We start from the raw sequence: 23,065 nt of genomic DNA, 5'->3' as shown, positions 1-23,065 counted from the left end.
GTCTAAACTCTCTAGATGGACACTTTTCTGTGTCATAAAGAAACGTGCATTTCACATAACTTTTCTTCCAATCTTCAGAGCCCTCTGATCTCTTTCATTAACTTTTTGATACTTTTTCCAACTATTCATCATCAACTTCTGTAATTCACAGGTTTAGCTCTCATGACTTTTCTACACAGGGCCTGCAGAAGACTCAAGGTCAAGTAGTGTTCAGCATTTCATTTTAGGGTAGGAGAATAGTCTGAGGCTCTGTTTAACTAACAGTATACATGTAAAAAAAAATTTCCTCCTCCTAATCACAAAATCCACCATAATAGGTGACTGTCACTGACATGGTGTTACTTAAAGCACAGTGAGCTCTTATATGTGACAATTTTAACTCTTATTATACTTATATATACTCATTATATTCCATACATCTGTATGAATCTAAATCTCATGCAGAAAAATTTTTAAATTTTATTTCATTTGTAATTTTGAAAATATTTATAATATGATTGACTTTCCTTGCCTTTGTAGCTGAACTGAGGTAATGAAAATCTATGAACATTTGATGTAACTTAAGTATATTTCTCCTTTTTGACTATCAGCTTGTTCCTATGCTTCACAAGATCAGAATTAAAGGTAACAATAGACGATTTTACCTGCAGCTGTCTGATACTGATTCGCAAGTCTGATTCATTAAATCCATAGGGTATATTCCAACCAAGAGGCCCAAATTTTCTTCTCTCCTGAACAAGAGCATGGAAAAAGCAAACTCCAAAGAGCAGTTTCTCCCACACCTTTGAGAAAAACAAACCAAAAAAGTATTATTAACTAGCCTATATGCCCATGCTAGTGTGTAACATATAGAGAATACACCATTTGATTACCACTCTCCATCTAGGGTACAAATACAGGCAACTATTAAGTATGCTGTGGTTATTTGACTTGGGAACAAACACACACATAGTTGCCACATATGCAAGCACATTTAGCTAGTTCCTCAAGTATCACTACACAAGGTTTTTCTCTTCTTCTATGTACAGGGCAGCTGGCTTCATAAGAATTCAAATGGCACCAGATACTTATTTTTAAGGCTCATTAGACAAACATAAAATACAGATGTATTGTTTAATATAAGTCCTTAGATGTACCCACTTATACCTATGTATACTGATTACCGTACTCATATCTCTGAGTAATCCCACTGTTTTTTCACTTCCTTCACAGGTAATGATGAGCTAAGTGGTTCATCACTTATCAGTAAGACATGTGGGCACTGCAGTACTGGTCCCTGGTAGCAAGAAAAGATCTCAGTGCTTACCATCTCAATAATGATAGGTATGCCCTACTAATGAATGTTCAGAGTCTATGTATGTTGTGTAGTATGTGTGTGTAATATGTATGTAATCTAATAAAGCCTAAGAAACCATTTTAAATATTGCCACATGAAGTCACCTGGCAGAGTAATTCTCAACTACTCATCTTTATCATTGCAAAACCCAAACTCACAACCATAGTAAAAATTCTAGCTTATAATATTCACTGGAAAGAAATCAGTATATCTGTGGATTAAAAAAACAAAACAAAACAAACAAACAAAAAAAGAATAAAACTGTCAAGAGATAGGCACATTACCAGCTCCTTTTCAGGGCATCCAGAGAAGAATGCAGGATCAGAAATAGGATCAGAAAGAAATGACTGCAGTAGGTTTAACCGGAGACCAGTAGGAGGTTCATTTGTCATCTTCACTCCATTCTGCAGAATGGTTACTGGAAACTAGAAATAACAAAATAGCAAAATTGCATTCAGAAAGTGTGGAATAGATGCTATATTGTTATAACAATATATTATAACTCTGTGTTTGTTATATAAACAATTATCTGTAAGAAATTACATTTTAACCATCAACAGCTTTTAAAAAAAAATTCTCAAAGGCCTCAAGAAAGTCGGACCTTGCTGTAAACAACAAACCTATATTTTAAAATGTTTTCTTGGTATTCAACATCTTATAAATAAAATGCAAAATTAAATTTTTGAATTTATGTGAAACAAAACCTTGGTGACAGCATAAAAAATTCTTAATTACACATGCTGGCAAAATGCAGTTCCATTCACTAGTACACAAAATATCACACATCACAATATCAAAATATTACAAAGGAAGTTTGGTATTACTATGTTTATAATTATTTTTTTAAATGTCCTTTCTTAAGGACAATTTAATTATCTCTTCAACAGCCTCACTGTATTTCAGAGAAGTTCCGTATTATCAGCTCATTCAGGGATATGAATATTTCCTAAAAATATCATCAACTTTTCCTTTCCCCAAATACAGAATATTTGGCAATGCATGTACCTTTGGTGAAGGGTAACTAGTAAGCCAAAGTCTGAAGACTGGATGACATTTTTCACTGTTAAACTCTTCACATATTTTCTCCAGCATTGGCATCCAGGAGACAGCTAAATGACAATTTTGTAAACAAACCCAGGTTCCTTCTTCCATTCCTTTTTGAATCATTTTTGTAGCTATAGGTCCTTGTCCTTGTCCTAATGAGATGGACTGAAACTTATTTCCAACCATCTCTCTGTCATTCACAAACTTCAGGAGGCCTTGAACAGAAAGCATAAGATTTTAGCATTTCTTCATTAAAAGGAAGTTATGTTAGGAAAAAAAATATTTAAAAATATTTATTACTATTTTGTTAAAATGTACATACAATAAGATGGTATAGCTTTGATGTAGAATGTAAAATTTATTCAGTTTAAAATACCATTCCCATTTTTAGGAAGCACAGAATTTTACCAGTGTGACACGATGCACTCAAATCTACTTGCACAAAGTGCAAAATAATCCTCATTGTGTATTGAAGGGGAAATTCAGGTCCCTAACATGAAAAGCTGTACTACGCTTTTGTTTTCTCTTTCTGTGTATACTTACTAGACATGGGATCTGCTCCTGGAGATAGCACAAATATTAAAGGGATTGTAGAATTTGAATCTAAGTAACTTTTTGTTAGATCAAAAGGTGGTGCCTCTACAAATTTCTTCCCCAGTTTATCAGTTACAAATGTTGTTATAGCTGGACCAATCTGGTAAAAAAATTAAATACAATCCATTAACATAAATTAAACATAACTGTATATTTGACAGCATCTGTTATGTACCATATATTAGCTAAATTCCTGAGCCTACAGACACCTCTCTGCTTTGCACAGATTTGAGACTAGTCTTGCAGAATGCTTCAGAAGCAAAGGTTTCACCTCTTGTTGACACCCCCCCCTTTTTTTTTCCCCTTACAAGAGGAATAATAATGCTTTTAGAAAATAAAAAATAACATACCTCATATAAACAATATTAAATTACATTAAGACTTTAATTCAGGCTTTACCTGATGTGGAGCACCAGCACATTCCCCCTTAGTAAATATTAATGTAATTATTTTTAATTAATCCTAAGGAGCAATTGCAATATGTACTTTAAATCCTAACATTGATTCTTCCTAAAGTACATACAATACAATTTGCTAAGTGCATCAAAGGCAGAATGTGTTAAAAGTTCACCTTGGCTGTTCAAAAAACCACATTTGATCTCTCTTTGCCTTGGAATCCTTTCTATGAAAGCACATGGTACTGGATACTCTGTGTATTTGTTCAAGCTAATATACCCTGTTCTCGAGTATATAACAGACTAAACATGAACAAGGACTTGAAGAAAACTAGAACAATGAGTATACTCTGAGAGATGCATTAAATCGCATCAGACAAAAGATCTCAGCTGACGTTTGTGGTGTTTGTATGGCTCAACTGAAAAATAAGAATAGCATTTATTTTCTTAATAAACTATGATGAAGAACAGATTAATTATTTTCACAACCAGTGCAAACTATGCTACAAGACATGGAACAGTCTACAAACACTTGATAACAGATCATTTTACCTTGTCTGGTCTTAAGCACCGAAGAATTATCATCTTTTGTAATTCATTTAATGTATTATTAAATTGTTCTGGTAATGGAAAGCTTTGCGGCTCTTTGCTGTCATAAATTTTTTGCCATTCGCCTATATTTTCAGAGATGTGACTCCTAGAGAAAAAAAAGCACTTACAATTACTGCAAATGCCTGGAGTCTGTTTTTTGAGGTTTATCAAAAGCCAATTACATTGTATTGTCATACAAGCCACTCCGCATCTACATCAGCAAATAATCCTACAGCTGGGCTTCTCCATGCTGAAGAGTGAAAAATCTTCTCCCACCATGCTATTGCAGACATGCAAGACTCCACTTGAAAGGTTCCAACTTGACAGTAAGTTCTGCCTATTCCTCCAGCCAGCACTGCCTGGACCTTCATAGGTCTGGGTGAATTTTCTGCCTCTCCTATTTCAGAAAAAATTCCACTCTTCAACTGAAGAAAATTACCAGGAAATTCAACCAGGGAAAAAATTCTTTTTTCCTTCACGCAACGTGCAGAATATGTCCTCTGCAATGGGACAACTCTCAGAGTATTTAAAGGCTGGATCATCATCCACATTGCTACTAAAACTCGAAGAGGGAGAAACACAAAACAACCCCAAACAATTTCTTCCAACAGAGCAGTGTTTCTGCAGTCAGATCCAAATTCTCCAAATATTCAGGCTCTGTCAGCTATTTATATACAAGGCTTGTACAGCCATGCTGGCTCCAGAATTTAGGGTTAAATTCTATTTAAATCCAGGGTGAAATTCTCCTGATTTCAGGAGATTAGATTTTACCAGAAAAATTCCTCCCCCAGCACTGCAGTGGAATTTTGCTACATATACTTCGTTTAGCCTCCATTGATCCCTTGAAACACTGTATCTCTACCATGGAGACATTCTAAAAGAAAATTTTCTTCAGGGAACGCCTCAAATAATTTAGGAAAATAGTTTAATTAAATAATTTTATAATTAGCCAACTGACTGTTTGATTTAAGTAAGTGAAGCAAACCTAATGATGAAAAAAGGGGCTGGTTTTACCATGTTGGCATTCTGGCTCTGGTTTGGAAAATGTATACGAAACATTTCTTTCAGCATGTTACACACACTTCCGTCAACAACAATTAAGGTTAATCACATCAACATTTTACTATACCTCAGTCCTTTCAAAGCTGGGATTTCACTTGCACGACATAATTCATCCCAACTTTTATCTGGTAGCCAAGAGGGATCTGGATTCTTGTACTTATTCTTGAGACCCACACCCCCAGTTAGTAAGAACATAAACTCTTGATGTTCTATTTCATTTTTAGCTCTATATTTAAAAAAAAAAAAAAAAAAAAAGGATAATATTCAGTTATTGAGATACAATTTTACATAATATAAAGAGTTGTTCAAAATTAATTACACTTCACTGCCATTTAGTAATACTTCTACTGCAGTAACAGCTGCGATCAGATCTCAGTATTCTACGTAGTTAAAAAACTGTATGGCAAAAATGACTGATTAAGACTACAGTAAGGGTTTCAAGAGGTAAATGGTATATATCTGCTTATTTGTTTTTAAAAAGTGCAATTATTCCTGATTTTTAAAGGCTTTATAGAAAATAATGGGTTCTGGGAATACAGTAGCCTTACAAATTGGCCCAGGAAGAATGGTCCATATACAGATGTGTACACATTGTAATTAAATAAGTATGCACATTATGGTTGCAACTGTGCAATTTTAAACTTATCTCTCCTTTCACAATGTATTCACACAAAATCACAAAACCCCAAGAAGACTAAACTAAAAAGCTGGTGGAAGAGAGAAGACTGCAACTGAGATCTCATTATGTATGCAAAAGGATAAAAGAGAAAGAAGAGAGAAAATTAAAAACAAAGACAAAAGCCTAGAAGTTGCTGGGATGGCACATTACTGTCTTAGATTTCTTTCTAAAACGTTTTCTTAAATAACAGCAATTGTTCTTGACATAGGATGCTATGTAGCACTACACAGGTCCTTTAAAGGGAGTCAAAGATGTATCATTGACAAAACCATTGACTTCAATAAGCATAGGAATGTTCTTTTCGTAACATGTCCAAAGGCTATACATAGTAGTGATACATGCACTCACATATGCTTTCACTTGTAAATATTATCAGTATTAGAAACCTCCAAACATTCATGATCTTACTCCAAAGGCTATATTATCAATATGCACAAGAACATGTTGTCTCATCCATATCTTTTTCCATTATAAGAAAATCATCAGTTTCTGTTATTAAAAGACTTCACAAAAATGAGCTTACATGAGAAGATTACAACATAGCAAAAACGAGAAGAGCAGCTTGTCCTTTTCAAACAGTGAACGACACACATTGCAATACAAATTGTATGTAAAGTGGTCATTTAGATATCGAAGTCGCTTCTCCAAAATTTTGGATTTGTTACTAAAAAGAAAAGAAGTGAGAAACTGAAACTTCAAATTGAATAACTTAAGCAAATCAGTTAAGAAATCTAAATCTATTTAGTGTTGCAGAGGAATTATATTAGGCCCACATGCTCCACAACGGAATTAGGTGCCCTTTTCCCCAAAATTTCGATTATACTCAATGTTTTACAGCTCTTTTAAAAGTCCCAAGCAAAATAATGAGCTGAAATCAATTTGCCAGTTAGGCAGTGGCAATCATAGCATTCGTAATGGAGCCTAGTTCAGAATCAGACTCCACCCTTTCTGTAATTCACATTCTTAAAAATACTTAAATAAAGCACATGCTTACAGTTCATTGTTTGCTCAAACAGTAATTTAAAAGAGCATTTACTTCATTAACAAATCATATGTTATTTCAAAAACTTGCATTTAACAAGGGATAAGAGGTAAATGGTTTCAGAATGGAGGGAACTTTTCATAAGAAGAGAATGAAAACACCTTATTTTACTCCAGAAAGACTGCATTTACCTATCATGAATAGAGTTGATGAAGAGGTTAACAAACCAACTAAGGGAGTACTGGTACATGGGATCAATGTTTGCCAAGTCTGCAATACTGAAGAACAGCACCGATGAATGCTTTGCAACAGGTCGATAACCTTCTCGAGATTCGGCTATTTTAAGTTCCGTTTTCTCTGCAATCTAAATGCGAATAGTAGTTGATAAAGAAAAGCTTTCAATATTCTCTTTTGTACAAAAATATTACTACTTAGTACCATTATTAAAATACTTCTATACAGCACTTTATAATGCCAGAGTAAGACAACTTTTATGTTCCAAAATGCACAATCACAGTAGGTGATAACTACACTAGGTAAAATGAGTACTTGCCCTTAACATAGTACTGCCTGGTCTATTTACCTATACTACAGGATGCAATAGTCAAAACAAAGGACAGAGGAGCCACAACAGTTTTGATGCATCATTTAGCATCAAAAGTATCAATCTTTATCTCTGTAATATTAAAAAATATGGGTAATTTCAGACTGGTTATGTATTTAAGCTCTAGTTATTCTACTGTAAATCAGCTTTATACAAAACAATACTTTGACTGTAAAAAGGTTTTTCAAAATTTGACCATCAGACATATTCTGAGATTACATTTGATAGGCATTAACAAATAGCAGGAAGGCCAACATCAGCTTAAAGAAAACACTAGTATTGGATTCCTGTCAAGGCTATAGTAATTTAAAAAAAAAAAAAAAAAAAAAAAATCTTTATTCTCTTACCAATGTTATTTAGCTGTCATTGACTTCAGCTGGTATTTTATGCATTAAGTATAGCAAAAGAATCTGGGCTTGCATACCTATATTGGTCACCCAGATCATTAATGTCTCCCTGAATATTTTTGTCATTTTAAAAAATTAGTTCCTTCCTTTATCTTAACATGTTACCTTATCTTCAGAATTTGTTAATTTTCACTCAGTCCTTATAGATACATATTCTTTAAAATATTTTTAATTAAAGACTGAATAAACCATCAGTGAAGATTCGAGAACGGATCCAATTTTATTTCTCTTCACATTTCACAAGCACAGAATTTCCTCCTTGTGCTTTGCATCTAATTCACATTCCTTCTGCTAGCTGCAAATTTTAACATTTAATTTCTACGTATTGTTAACAAAAACACATACACACACTCTTTACCTGCTGTTTTTTTGTGATCTCATTAGCCATTATTTTAGCAGAATCCAAGACCTCAATAGCAGTCTCATCTTCCAGAATATTCCCTTCAGATGACTGTAAAGTTTCTAAAATTTTCTTCTCAATTTCTTTTAGATACTTTTTATTGGCTGCAGATTGAAGGATGAGAGCATTTCTTTCCTCTTCTAATTCTGGTCTAATGAAAAAAACACAGACAATAAAACCAGTCAATGTTCATCTTCCACTGACTGTAAGGAAGCCCATGAAGATGATTCTCTCTTCCTACAATAAATATTTGCAAACGTTCTCTTCAGTTTAAATGGTTTAAATATAAACATATGTTCAGCATATGTTTATAATTCTGAGTATAGATTTCTTTGCACAACTTCAGTTCAGTATTTGGAAATGATGGTCTAAACTTTAACGTCTTAGCATCTTGCACATATCAGCACATTCTAGTTTTCCTTTCTATCTCTGCTGCCCGAAAAAACATCATGTGATACGCAGAATAAGTTTACTGCTGGAAACGCTTCTTTAGCAAACAGAATTTAGCCCAATTGCATAGACATTTCCGTACAACCCAGAAACTACTTCCCTGTATCTCTCTGAGGGTTCAGATAAGACCCATCATCAGTTTCAGAGGTACTGTGCATTTATTTCATATGAAATTAAAACTAAATCCTCCTAATTCTGCATCCTTGTCTGGCAGCTCAGTCAAATTGCAAAAATCATAATAATGATTTAAACTTCAAATAATATTTGCATGGTTTTCTAACATTTGAGGAATATTTCAGGAGAAAATTGCCATGAAAAAACAATGATTTTACATCTGCTATTTTAATTAACTTGTGGACACTTACCCTACAGTAAACATGACAATCTGTTCCCCTAACAAACTTTTTAGATATGACAACTAGAAAAAAAAAATATTTTTTTTTTTAAGCTGTTACTGAGCAACATTTACACCATGTAACATTCATTTTGCTTCACAATAAATTAATCTCTCATTTCCTTGGAATTACACCATTAAAAATGTAAATGGCCATTTGCCATAAAGAGAGACTTACCTCTCTTTCGCCACAACAATACCTAGCAATTGGTCTTCAAGTCCCTCTGGTGTTATCATAAAATTGAGTAAAGAAACTTTTGTAGCAATTTCAGGCATATAATGTGGATTTCTCAGTTTTGTGGTAATAAAAAACTTGAAATCACTGGAATATTCAATAATGGTCTCACCAAGCCTGATACACTCCATGCCTCCTAAAGTTAAGATGAGAAATGTTAAGAAAACCTACCTCAATTACTTACAGAAAAAAAAATTACTTTCATGATTAAATAAAAGCAAATTTCTTATCAATGACAAATTTCCTGAAAAGTAAAAATAAATAAATAAATAAATCTGCTATGCTGAAAAATTCTCACAGACTTCACTGAGGCCACGTTTTACTCTTAGCAGCTGAAATTGAGTCAATCCAATTACTACCATACTTTCACTGTGCATATACAATACTGGAGATGGTAACAGAGAGCCGTGGAATTATTCTCAAATATGATATTCTTACAGACTATTCTTTCCTTGAATTACCTGTCTGAAATAGGAAACTAAAAAAAAAGAGAAAAAAAGAAAAAAAAAAGTGTTTGAGCTTTTATCTTTTTTCTTTTTTTTTTTTTTAAAGTATGAACCTGAAAACCAGTAAAGATAAACTGGTTTAAAGATAAATGTAAGAAGGAAGGAAAACATATTTGGTTTTATCTGCATTTTTCTGTCTTTTTTTCAGGAGGAAAAGAAGAAAAGTTGAAAACCAAATTCATAGCTACTTAGCAAGTTTCAGAGAAACACAGGAAAATTGTGCCTTAAGCAAAATGCCTTAATAGCTTTTCTTGATTTGTGCAAAATTTAGTAAATATTAGTATTAGACTAAAACATATGAAAATGAACAAGCAAAACATAATTTCATTGAGAACCTTCCCTTTGCAGAGTCAAGTGTCTTCATTTAGTCTCCTATAGTGACATGGTGAAGGTTTTCCACATAAAATCACTATCATGTGATACATTAATGATACTTATTAAAAAATAAAATAAAACTTCAGGCTGTTGTGAAGTTACCTTCCTCTTACCACAGGCAGCAGTAAACCAGAGAGTAATAAAAAAAACATCAGACAGTACCATAGACTATAAGATGAACATTAATGCAATCTACTTCAGGGTTCAAAATTAATTTTGATGTACCTTGTTTAAAAGTCTGTTTAAGTAGCAGAGGTTCAAGTGATGGGTCTAGTTCTTCTCCAACATTTTCCAGCAGAAGTGGAGTTCCAAACTGAATGCAGTTCTCCAGGGTTCTCATATAATCTGTGTCACTGACCTTGATAACATTCAGGCGGTTTTCCTTCTCAAAATTCTTGATCCATTTATTTGCTTGACCTTGAGGATCAATCATCAATGGCCTAGAACATACAAGACAGTTTTCTCAGTGCTTGCAGGAGTTTTTAAAAATTTTAAACTATTTTAAAATGTTTCTGTGTCAGGCTGTCAAGGAAAAAGTGATACAATTTTGATTCCATAATTTTAAGAGATCAGTGAAAAATGGAGGTACAGGTGTTTTATCATAATTTGAAAAGTAATACTAAAAATAGTTTTCAGACTTGCAAAAAATGTTCATAACATTTTTCATAAAATACACCAGAATGAAGTATTCTTGTAAAATCTTGTTCTGCCTCTCCCCTGGAATTCTCAGTATTTAGAATTTATTTATTTTTTACAAATTTTGAGTTCTTTCTCCTACATTTTTTCACTTAAAAAAAAAGTCAACAATTAGTTGCAATTTAAATCTGAGATGTTGGTATATCAGCTAGGACAAGACTGGAAATGTAAGCAGGGCAGGGAAAGGTGACAATATTTTCATCTTGTTCAACAGATTTGTCCCCCTGTGTACTTGCTGATTTCATCTATATGTATGTATTTTAATAAGTCAGGCATGAATGATATCAAACACCTCCTCTAACTACACCCTCAGAGAAGTAAGCAACGTTCTAAAATTGGAATTACACACTGTAATGTGAATATAATCTGAATCTATCAGAGAGGTAGACTGAAGACTAATTCTTAAGAGAATACAGATCACAAGAACATCACTAGAAAGTTTTATAATCTTATATTTCTACTGAGTGCAGATTATTTGCAGACAGCTATCACAAGTTTTCATATAACGTAACAGATGGGAGGGGAAAGGCGGGGGAAAAGGGGGGAAAAGAGAAGAAAATAACTTTATCCAAGAGCACAGCATCTCCTGAAACGAAAGCTTTCAAGTAACTACATACACAAATCTCTGAAGTGTTATACCTCTTAAATTTCACAGGAGCTGGATATAAAAGATTCCACTCCTGCTTTCAATTACATTGTCTCTACACAAGCTAGATTTTCTCTAGACATTTAGTGTGCTTTTTTTTAAAAAGTGAAAACTTGCTTGGATTTGAAAATTAAACCTTTTTGTCACCTACCAACGTCTTGAATTGTCAACAATGACTCCATTGTCTACAGAAAACGCGTCAGTTGGCAAACCAGCAATATTCCATGCTCTTATTTTTATCGGGTCACCAAGAGTCTTACTCAAAGAGAAATTCTCAGAACAAGGGATTTTTTTCTCCTGGGAAAAAAAAGAAAAGAAAAACTCATTTATCTTTATTCCATGTTTCTTTACATCTTTTAGTAAATGCCACTTCAATCCAAAGTGACTATGTGCATTTCCTTTTAAGAGTTTGAAATGGGTCAAGAATAAGTAAAAATCCTGGGAAAAATAAAATCATAGTTTCAATAGCTAACTATATTTCCCCACTGAATATTTACTCTCTCTCCAAATTTTGTAGGATTTGTCTAGTTTTTTGTACATTCTAAATGTGGGGGTTTTGTTACATAAAGTTATGACAATGCACTACCTTAAGAAATTCACACAGCTGGAAATCATCTAATGACTATATCTTCCATTAACTCAATACAGTAATCCAATGCTGACTTGTTACTGTTGAACATCACAGTCACAATCAGTGACTTCAAATCACTTGATTTATGAATTATGGCATTAGTATAAGTATGTTGGAACTGTCCCTTTGCAAACAGCACAACCAACCATTTAATTAACATATTTATATGTGCCAGTGTAAGTTGTTATAGAAATTTTTTACATTATATATAACTTAATTTTAAAGTTAATTCTGTCATTTAAAGGCAAAAAGAGAAAATTCTGAGATTTTATTTAAGTAATAATCAAGCCTTACAAAGTCAACGATGTGCTCTCATTTATGATATGCTACTTCAAGTCTAGAGTAAATTCACTGATTTAATTAAATTCAAATTTACAGAATATTCGATCAGCAGAATTTATCCCATTGATCTTAATGAGTTTTACTGGGCTAATATTAAATAGACAGCAAGCGATTTTTGAGGCCTTTTGCAGTAGTCTAAGAAAAAGCAAACACTTATTTAAATCTAAGATAACCTTCTAACCTTGCACAGTTTGCTCCAATCTTTGGTACATTCTTGTCGAAATCCAGCAGTAAAAGCTCCCAGATATGCTATCACACCAGCTGATATCAGAACGTCTCCTGTCAAATTATCATATGTGTCTTGAAGATCATTTGCAGCATTATTCCATCTATGACAAGCAGAAAATACAGAAAAAAATGGTGCTGAAACCTCCACATTAATGATATTGACGATAAAAATCAACCTTTTTTTGTTGTTTATCTTAACTTCTGGTGGAGAATAAGGACACTGTGTTTATGTATTTTATTCTCATTTTGAAGACTTTCTCTACAATTCTTCCAACGTTGCTGCCCGTATTTTTACATTAAAAACAGTTAGGAATCTTTCAAGGGCCCAGACTGTTACACTCTTCAGCAGTGCCGCCTTCAGACAGAGATACAGCATTAAAGGCTCAGAGAACTGACGTTCAAATTCTATTTCTGCAATGGCTGTTATATCTGACATTTGAACTTTAACCTGACCTTGATTTCTCTCCACCAAGGCCTCCAATCAACTTTTCCGCTCGTTCTAGTTTTTTAGCACACAGATCAACCTGGAATTCTAAACGAGCCTTTTCTTCGGTTTTCTCAGTGAAGGTTCGTTCCAAAGCATCCAAACGATTTTCAACTGCTGCAAGTTCTTCTCTCTTCTGATTCAAGAGTGTCAGTGTCTCTGCTAAGGATTGCTGTGCCTCTCTTAAACGATCTTTTTTGGGTGCAACCACCTATTCAATTACAACCAATACACAAATGCTTAAAGCACATTTTCATAACTTTATTATTTAATATAATGCTTAGGGTGAATATACCAAGCAAAGGAAAGACTTCATAGCAGTGAGGGACTAGGATCGAAAACACACCTTTGCAACTCTGTCATACACCTCCATGGCCATGATCCATTTACATAAACCCTCTGCTGCCGAGGAAGCTTTAGCCACCTTTTGTGGATCAAACTCAGGATTAGTCAAGTATTCAGCCCGAATCTTCTGCATGACAGCTGCCTGGATAACAAAAGCATTATAGCTCATCAAAGTCTTGTGGCTGACACTTTAAAATTACACTGATTGATTGCCATTTCTCTACACAATGAAATAGGAAAGAACTACTCAGTATTAATTGTGGTAGAAACCACTGCTCATTTGTTTCTTTTGATTTTCCTATCACGCATTGTGGTCTTTTCTTGTTTTCATCCTAATCCTATCCTTAGGATTATAATCACGCATTTGGTACATCTTCCATGTGGCAGCTACCTAAGTGCTAAGAGCATTACAGTCACATAGAAGCCTTAATTTATGCTGTTCCTTGTGCAAAAGATGTTGATTTCATTATTTGCTATCTTTTCTCAAGACACAGCTGTTGGGGATCATTATAAAAATGTATTTCTACTAACATAAGACAAAATCTAAATGAATTACATCGCTTGTGCCTACTTTTGGGGACCAGTTTTATGAAGGGCAAAGCATATTCAATTTCCACTGAACTGGGCAAACAGCAAGAATCACACTCTCGGACAGTAAGAGCTTTGGGGAAGATGGTCATACTTTAAATAAAGTTATATAGCCAGTACATTTCTACATTTATTGTATATCTTCTAGTATACTTAACAAAATATTACCCATTTTGTCAGCATTCATTCAATCAAAATAATACAGTTAGAAACAGCCATTAAGAAGAGCACAAATGTGGGCAGTTATTTAAAAATAGAAAAAAAAGTTTATAATCCCAGAGTAATTGATTTAGAAAAACTAGTACAAAAAAAGGCATAGAAAGGTTGGACAGTGATCTAATGTTCCCTGGTTCCACAAAAAAACCCCAACCAAAACCCAAAACAGAACACATGAAATGAGGCTAAAAGGATCCAGGTACAGAAGAAACAGAAGGAGATAGCTCTTCATACCACTTAAAGTAGACTTCTCTTTGTGAAGAGATCTTGTAGATACCGAAAGTTTACATGGGCTTAAGCAGACTACAGAAATTACAGAAGAGAGATCCACTGAAAACTACTAAACACACAGAAAACTACACCGAGCTTTGGAAGTCCTTCATTTAGAGTGCTGGAGGCTGGAAGAATATTTGGAGAAATTATATATATTGTTCCTACTCCTTCCAAGGCACCTGCTTATGGCCATTTTTGGACACAGGATAATGGACAGGACAGACTATTTACTCTGATACAGGTTTTTTATGTGTTATTTTTACCTTTTGATGAGATACTACATATAAATTGCAAAGTTAGAAACATTTGTGCACAGAAGGGCATTTCATTCAAATAGAACACAGGCTGTATAGAAGCCTTAGAAATTCCCAAAGGGAATTCTAAAACCTTCTGAAATGCCACTTAGAAGGCTCACCCTGAGGAAGTTTGACTCACTTGCCATGACCATACTCATCCTATAGAGATATTCTATCATATTGTAAAGATCCTTGGTCATAACAGAAGTTGACTAACTTGGACAAATGGGGCCTCTGATATAGTATTTTCTAATTTCCCCCCCCCCCCCGCAAGACAGGGTCTACATGGTAAAAATCACTGAAAAATTAGAAGTCTTACTGGAATATTGTCCTTGTCATACTCTTTCAAATCCTTTAAGAAATTCATGTCACCAAGCAGTTTCTTGCTTGGAGCCCAGTAATCCAAAATCTACAAAACACAGTAGGAAATATCTTTTCAAGCTTTAAAACAAACACACAAACAAAAAATGACAAATCTCTTAATTAAAACTCACACATATTTAATACTGATGACCTTGTATCGCCTCAAGACATCAATAACGGAGAAAGTCTATCAGATCAAACATTTCCCCCAAACCATACCTAAAGCCAAAAACTGAACAGTGTCTCAGGGAAGAGTTACGTATCATCTATTATCTATATATGAGTCAAGCAAATAAATGTGTTCTCTTTGCACATTACAAAACTTAGAAAACTTGGAATTCTGGAAGTTTTCAGTAAAATAATGGATGGAGGCTCAAAGTACCTGCCTACTTTAGTGGACCTTGGGTGATCTTGTTTATTGAACAAGTGCTCTGCGTTGAGAAGAACATGAATTACACTTTTATTTGAAACTATTGTCTGCCATTTTACCTTGCCTCCAGTCCCTGAAGTATCTGCAATTCTTTCAGGTTTTACGTCTTTCATGACACAGACAGCAGCCATGACAAGTTTGACACCAGATGGAGGATTTTTCATTGATTTGACAATTGATATATCAGAAGGCTAAAATAAAAACCACATTTTAAAAAATCATGACAAATGTTATGACTCTCTCACCACTAAGATAAATGAACTAGCAGAAAAAAAGGGGAATCATAACACCATTACCAATGAACATAATTATAGAGGACTTTTAGAAGGGATGATACAGTGTTAGCAAGACAATTAACAAAATCCATCAATGTATCCTATGCAGGGGAAATTAAATAAATACTAGTAACTGTAAACTAATGATTAATTAAAATATGTTATTAAAAGTCCAGGTCAGAATATTTTTTTATACACTTCCATAAGTGTCATCTAAGACATCTCATACACTTCATAACTCCTCCTAAACTACCTCTTACTATACTAAATTCCTGCAGGACTTTCTCAACAATACTTCTTTCAGATCATGTGTAAGTCATGACAAGGACAAAACCTTTAAACCAAAGATCCAGATAATTCTTAGCCATAAACAAATGCCATGTAACACACTGGCAGTCAACATTAGCTTAGCTGAAAGAGGAAATTCAGCTGATACCACTGCTGGTAACTTCAGGTTTTGGTTACTTTTTCCACAAGCGGGCTTTCTTGCAAATAAACAATGATTTAAATGCACCCCTCCCCTTTGTGTTCTGAGTACATGAAGAGGAAATATACTGAATAATGACTGTACAGGTCCTCTCCTTTGCCAAAACCGAGGAAATTTAACACTTTTCAAATTCTTTTCATCTTAGTGCATTCTTTCCCAAATAAATGGAAGAGTTTCATCATGTTAAATAACTCTTTCAAACATTGAAGTTAGATCAACTTACCTTCAAAGTGTTAAGAGCATCAAGTGCAGCCTCCAGGGCTGGGATTGCCTCCGCCAGGTCACTCTCACATTCATTTTTCAATGTCTGAGCTTCTTCAGCTTTTTCTGTAGCAATTTCTTCATCTACTTTTACAGTTTTTCTTTTTTGTTCTACTTCTGCAGATTCTATTTCTATAGTCTAAAGAAAAACACATGGGTGAGCTTCCTATTGAGCAGTGAATGATCAAATAAACTGAAATTACCTAGTATAGCACTTATGGAACACTTTAAAATATAAAGAGAAAATTGAAGTATTTCAATATTTTCATATATTTTCAATTTATGTTAAGGGAATAATTTGTTTCTTAGCATAATGCAAAACCATCATGGAGCTTTAACAGTAAGTAAACTGCATGAAATTAGATTACTGTCAATAAAAGCTATTTAAAATATGTTTGAAGTTCAGGAGACAAGAAACTCTTCATGTTTGTGCACCAGGATGTAACTAAAAAATGACTAGCTTTTATAGTGAGTTTTCATAGCTTCATAGTCTGTAACACTGACTACTGAAATTTATTTTCTTTTCAGTGATGAGTCAAGCCTTCATCCAAGTACTCTCTTTTCAGTTCTACGTAAGTGACATCTAGTTTTCTTAGAGGTTTGTAAGAGTAGGTAGAGGAAATATCACTGTATCTGTAAAAACACTTACAAATGAGAAGCAAGTGCATAAAAACATCAATCAAATCTTGCTTTTGTGTGATGCAACAGTAAGATACTAGATAAGTGTATTTTCACAAGTCAGAACTTTCAAAAACACCTGAGAGATTGGTTCCTACATCCCACTAAATTTCTATGAAGTTAATCCTTTTTAGGATCCTTTTAAAAATCAAGCGTGTAATCCCTGTGCATGCAAAGACAGACTGTGCAAAACTGTTCTTGATTATTTTGTATGCTGAAGAACTATTTGTGGTTTTTGCAATGTTTGTGAATGATCTTGGAAAATCCAGTCTAACCATTATTAGCATGAAAGTTCCTCTAACATCCTTCAGCACGGAGCTTAGGCAAGGACTGTATATCCAGAGTCTGTATCTTACAGAAAGAACACAATTTTCTTCCAGTTCTACAGATATAAGCATAAATAGTGACAAGTTTCACAATACTGCAAACCCCAGTAAACAAGAAGTGAGCTCAAAAACCTGAACTCAGCTTTTATTTTCTGAGAGTCAAGTATCAGCAACCTTATACAGGCGTATTCTTTAGAACCTGTCTACAATCAGTTGAGATACTGAAGTATAAGTACATCGTATGATTAAGATTCCTCATTCAAAGCTAATTATTACGAAGGTGAAATTATGGATCCCAAGTATACACATGCTTACATTAAAAACCACTAAGTTGTATTTGTGTAACTCTACCTTCATCATGTTTGCATTATCCAATTTAGCCTCTTCCAGTTTGGGCTGCAGCTGAACTAGTTCTTGCTTCATCTCACCAACCTACACATATGCAAAAGAATCAGGTAGGATTCAGAAGTGCCAAGTACAATTTCCAACAATTTCTATAAGACCTAGATTTTACCTAATGACTAATTTATTGATAGAAGGAAATAACATTCAATTTCAAATCAAAACACTTCAGAGACTTATTTTTATCTCATATGTACAATCTCTAATTTTACGAACTACGTTCACTTACAGTCACCTGTTAACCATTTAGGAAAGGGAAGCTCTGTTCATATACTGCTTAGCAATACATACTTAGAGGTCTGTGGCCTCCAGCACAACTGCTATGACTGTAGGAAAGAAAAGGCAAAATACATTTCTTATAGTTTTACTGTTCAGGATCAAGCTAAACAAAATCTGAAGTAATGCTTTTGACTGACTTCTCCAGGAAAAGACCTGCTTTTGCCAAACATTTTGTATTTTTAGTTCCATTTTTGTCCTAACTCACTTGTGATTCAGCAAAAGCTAGTTTATCTAGTCCATTCACATATTTCTTCTTGGCTTTCATGACAGTGTCTCGTTTCTGAGTAAGAAGTTTCCGAAATGCAGCAATAAGCTCAAGATAAGAAGTAGGAGTAACATAATTATGGCGTCCTAGACTTTGCAAGAACCTTTAAAAACAAACACACACACACCTTTAAGTTTTGTTCTCTTCTTTTAGTTTAACTATTGTTAGCAAAGTTATGTAACTGTTTGACAAATAGTAGGAGTAAACAATTTTGACAATTTTATATAATATATTTATGCAGGCAGGTAGTATACATTAACTTTTAAGACAGAAATGAGTAGTAATGAAACTCAATCACCTACTATTTTGTTGTTTCTTACTTCTAAAAATTCAACTTTTGAGTTCTCTGTTGCTCAGTTTACTACTTTCAACAGCATAATCTTTTCCCTCTTAATATTTCTATAAATTAATGAGTTATTTTCAAAAGAAACAGACTGACCTTACAGAGAGTGACAAAACTGAAGTATGAAAGTATTTACAGATGGGCACAACTTCCTGACGCTCACTGTCTGTGAGCTGAAGTGTTTCCAAGAACTTATTAGCCACACGTTCAAGGGCATCTTCAGGCCACGGCTGAGGGAGAAGTGAGGAGGGAAGCATTTGTAAAATTCAGCTGTTAGCAGTCTTCACACTTTAAAAACAATTTTTACCATTCAAAACACCAGAATGATACACACTAGTCCCAACTATGTCTCAAGAACAACAAACTGATATAAGAGTTAGATCAGGCAGCAAGGTCACTACCCATGCAATCTTTTTTGGCTACTCCTGGTTGATCTTCTATTTAAAAGCTACATATTGCCATTCTATCAAAACATTTCTGTGTCTATGTCATCCTTTGGCAGAAAAATTCATTAACGTCAGCACCAGGCCAAGCTATAGAGCTAACTGCGCTTTAGTGAGAGTAACACTGATTGCATCAAGGATTGTTAACTACAGTAATTTTCCAAGTTTTATTCTGCTATAAAAGATCTACTGACAAACAACAGGACTTGTATTTGCTAGTCATTCCCATGATGCATGATCTGCTTAACAGGCAGCAGAAATTATGATCATTTTACAATCACATTGAAATGGTTTCTCTAGTCATTTAAAACATACACGTTACGTGATAAAGTGACAAATTACCAAACTGAGACTATTCACTAGTTCAGAAATGTAAAATTTGTAGCAACAAAATTTAAGTTTGTTTAGTTGTAGAAATACTGAGATCACATACCAAAGAACTCCCAAAATATTACCAAAAATTCCTATGCTATTTTAAAATTTTGAAAAACATGGAGTACTTCTATACAGAAGACAAGAGAAAATCTAACGGGCATGAAAATATAGATTGTTAGAAAACTGAAGTAGTTTGTTGAGGAAACAATATAAATACTTTCACATACCTGGAACCAATCGATAGTACAGCAGTTGATGAGCGAGGGAAACTGTCTCAGACGGTTGCGGAAAGCATCTCCAATTGGGCTGAATGCTACCACGATATGGAGATTTTCTTTGCAGCACTTCACAAAAAATGCAAACAAGGCCAAGGGACTGAGTTCTTCATGTTTATTGCCAGCCTGAACTATTGCACGCACACCCTTAGGAATAATATATAGGGTAAAAACCATTATATAATTTCTCATTAAGCACTTCTGAAGTCCTATAGCAATCCTGTTAATGATAGCATCACCATGAAATAAATTTTTTTATTGATAAATGAAACAGTTTGGATAAACTAGAAAAACAGAACAAGTAGTAAATACTATTGGGGAATAGGATTATGATATTTATCTGTGACCCTGACAACTCATTCTAGAAAAGATCATCTGCTGCTTTAAGCAACTGAGAATACATCAGATCAAAAACTAAAAATCAATCCCAAGATGAGTTCCAGATGGATAAGACACATTAAAATGAGACAGAGGGTTAAGACACATTCTGAAAAAAATCAAAATTCATAATTAGCTCCCTAAAGAAATAAAGAACCAAAGCCTTCTAATGATAAATACAACTATCAGGCTTAATTACAATCAATCTTCAGTCACTCAAAGATTTAGGAGTTACAAACAGATGAGGCAAATTACTACTCTTATTACACAAAAGCCACTATCACAAAAGCAAATGTTTTTTTCATCATCTGTGCTTTAAGCGCCATATAAATCCCCTAAACAACATTTCAAGACATTAACTTACTAAGAACTTTTTTAGCTTTAATATTATACTAAAATATGCTCTATTTACCTAATTGGAGAGGAAGATTTAAGTTTCAAACATCAAAACATATTCCATTCATTCATTCATTCACCAAAAACAATAATCTCTCAAAACAAGAAACCTCTAGATTTGAAACTAAAGACTACTTCATAAAAGTATTATTATCCTCAATTAATTAACAATCCATGAAACACTGACTATAAACCCCTAAAACTCAAATTATTCTTCCACAAAAGCATGTATACTTTACATAATCCCACAATTAATATAAATGACAAAAATTAGTTTAGTAGCAATAGAGTAAAAGTGGAAATATTTTGATGGAGCAGATTTACATGAGTAAAAACCAGCTTTGCTCCAGTTGGTATATCATGGATAGCTACCAAGTTCTAGCATACACCAATTGAATATGTTCATACAAACTGTAAAATCGTAAAAGAGCCACTTTATCTTAATATTGTTATTACATACCTGGCAAGAATGAAACAGTAACAGAGAAAAATGATAAGAATTATAATCTAACTTCTTTGCACAATACATGGAATGCAGGTATCAACATGCTCCATAACTTAAGCGCAAGAAAAAACAATACAGTAACATTTATAAAGTAGTATAGCTATTTCAGTAAAGAACATTCGTGTATGTACAAAGAACCCCTTTGAATGTCAACCAGAAGCATATCTAGGTAATTTATTAGTAAACACACCACAGAGATACAAAGACAGCACAGCATACAGTTCCAAATATTGTTAGCTAGCATTAAGTTTCCAACTTGATGTATACAAAGATTGATGCCCCTCCCTCCCAACTGGTGACTGCTATCTTGAAAATCCAAGCCTGATTTTAGTCAGAAATTAAAAAAAAAATTGCCCGAGTACACTGCATCTTTACTTCTGAGCCTGAATTCATGGAGCACCCTTCCCCGACTTCCCTCTGAGTAGAAATGTCAAGACTACGAAATTCTGTCTAACAATGCCCTAGTGCCCTAGACAGCAAGAATCTATTGACAAAGGCAGGCTATCTTTTCTCAAAAAATGTCTTTGTCCTTAACTGATCAATGAAAACATTATGATGCACATTCTTCTTCTGCACAATACACTGCAAAAAATAACTATGGCCACGGGGTATTTGTGAACAATCAAAGTTCCCTACGTGCACAACTTAATGTGTTTGTGAACAGAATGCCACGTCAGAACTAAAGCTAGTAGTAGGCATAAGCTACTCCATAAGTTTACTAATAATTGGCTGATTTATCTAAGGTCTCAAAACAAGTCACAGAATTCAGTGCATATATCCAAAAGCCACACTTCACATTGAACTGACAAAATAGCCTAAAAGGGAGGTGACATTAAAGAAAATTTCTTAAGATACCTCTATAATTTCTTGTTTTTCATCTGCTGCAAAAAGATTGGGTACCTCCCCAGTGTTGAGGACACTGTCAACATCTTCTAAAAAGCTTTCTTCTTTAATTTGTGCATCTGTGATTATAAATAGAGTTTTCAAGCCTTTTACACCTGCATTCTTCAGAAGACTCTAAAAATGCAAGACAGTCAAAATATTGTACATTCCAAAATATCCTTCCTCAAAATTAAGTCAAAATGCAGACAGGTTGTTAATACTCACTTTCAGATCTTCTTTCCACTCATTTGTACTATAGGTCTTAGAAATCTCTGGTTGAAAAACACACATTTTTGCCATGAATGCTGCTAGGCGAGTCAAAGACTGACGTCCACTGCCTCCCATTCCAACCAACAAAGCATTACCCCCTGGCTGCTTCAGAATACGGCTTATACGAGACAAATGTTCCAACACGTACCTGTATTTGAAATGTGCTGATTACCAGAATGGCAGAAATGCATACACATTTGTGCACCTATAAATCCGTGAAACAAGTATAGAAGTAGCATCTCCAAAACAAGTTTCTGAAGGAGGGGTGGAGGGTGGAGGAAGACGAAGAAAGGGAGTGGGTTTGCACCACAAAATAAAATAAAACTCACAACTCTTCTATTATACAAATATCAGTATTTAGCTAAATTACAAATTACTACAAATTACTGAAAGGAATGGGCAGTGGTGAGAACAGGAGCACTGTATGGATAAAGGTGTCAAAGAAAAAGAAAATCAACAGAAATTCTCTACTTCTAAATCAAAACAGTATTATCAGTTTTAACTTTCTTGAAATATAACAGTTTAATTACTTTTTAAAGAACAACTGGGGGAAAATGGGTTATATCAACAAACCTCTTCCTTCCCTCTGCCTCTGACTGTTTTATAACTTACATGTGAAATAGATATTGCAAC

The 23,065-nt window shown here is 34.1% G+C and overlaps 1 protein-coding gene across 1 annotated transcript in view; it reads right to left on the bottom strand.

The window, feature by feature from the left end:
• The window catches only part of DNAH12 (dynein axonemal heavy chain 12), a 73,300-nt gene that overhangs the window by 5,785 nt on the left and 44,450 nt on the right, over positions 1 to 23,065 (bottom strand). Inside the window, exons 43-66 of the mRNA XM_050904490.1 lie at positions 22,388 to 22,580; positions 22,136 to 22,297; positions 19,954 to 20,148; positions 19,005 to 19,138; positions 18,506 to 18,668; positions 17,971 to 18,051; positions 16,578 to 16,754; positions 15,652 to 15,783; positions 15,119 to 15,208; positions 13,428 to 13,568; positions 13,051 to 13,292; positions 12,551 to 12,698; positions 11,548 to 11,693; positions 10,280 to 10,494; positions 9,117 to 9,309; positions 8,053 to 8,245; positions 6,875 to 7,047; positions 6,225 to 6,365; positions 5,090 to 5,248; positions 3,922 to 4,066; positions 2,924 to 3,074; positions 2,342 to 2,595; positions 1,621 to 1,761; positions 645 to 782 (exon numbers count right to left, since the gene is read on the bottom strand). Of these exons, the coding sequence (XP_050760447.1) occupies positions 645 to 782; positions 1,621 to 1,761; positions 2,342 to 2,595; positions 2,924 to 3,074; positions 3,922 to 4,066; positions 5,090 to 5,248; positions 6,225 to 6,365; positions 6,875 to 7,047; positions 8,053 to 8,245; positions 9,117 to 9,309; positions 10,280 to 10,494; positions 11,548 to 11,693; positions 12,551 to 12,698; positions 13,051 to 13,292; positions 13,428 to 13,568; positions 15,119 to 15,208; positions 15,652 to 15,783; positions 16,578 to 16,754; positions 17,971 to 18,051; positions 18,506 to 18,668; positions 19,005 to 19,138; positions 19,954 to 20,148; positions 22,136 to 22,297; positions 22,388 to 22,580 (3,907 nt within the window). The remainder of the gene's footprint in view (positions 1 to 644; positions 783 to 1,620; positions 1,762 to 2,341; positions 2,596 to 2,923; positions 3,075 to 3,921; positions 4,067 to 5,089; positions 5,249 to 6,224; positions 6,366 to 6,874; positions 7,048 to 8,052; positions 8,246 to 9,116; positions 9,310 to 10,279; positions 10,495 to 11,547; positions 11,694 to 12,550; positions 12,699 to 13,050; positions 13,293 to 13,427; positions 13,569 to 15,118; positions 15,209 to 15,651; positions 15,784 to 16,577; positions 16,755 to 17,970; positions 18,052 to 18,505; positions 18,669 to 19,004; positions 19,139 to 19,953; positions 20,149 to 22,135; positions 22,298 to 22,387; positions 22,581 to 23,065) is intronic.

Source organism: Gymnogyps californianus, chromosome 13 (genome assembly GCF_018139145.2).
Source record: "Gymnogyps californianus isolate 813 chromosome 13, ASM1813914v2, whole genome shotgun sequence".
Lineage (NCBI taxonomy): Eukaryota > Metazoa > Chordata > Aves > Accipitriformes > Cathartidae > Gymnogyps > Gymnogyps californianus.
This window is presented reverse-complemented; position numbering and strand designations above follow the sequence as displayed.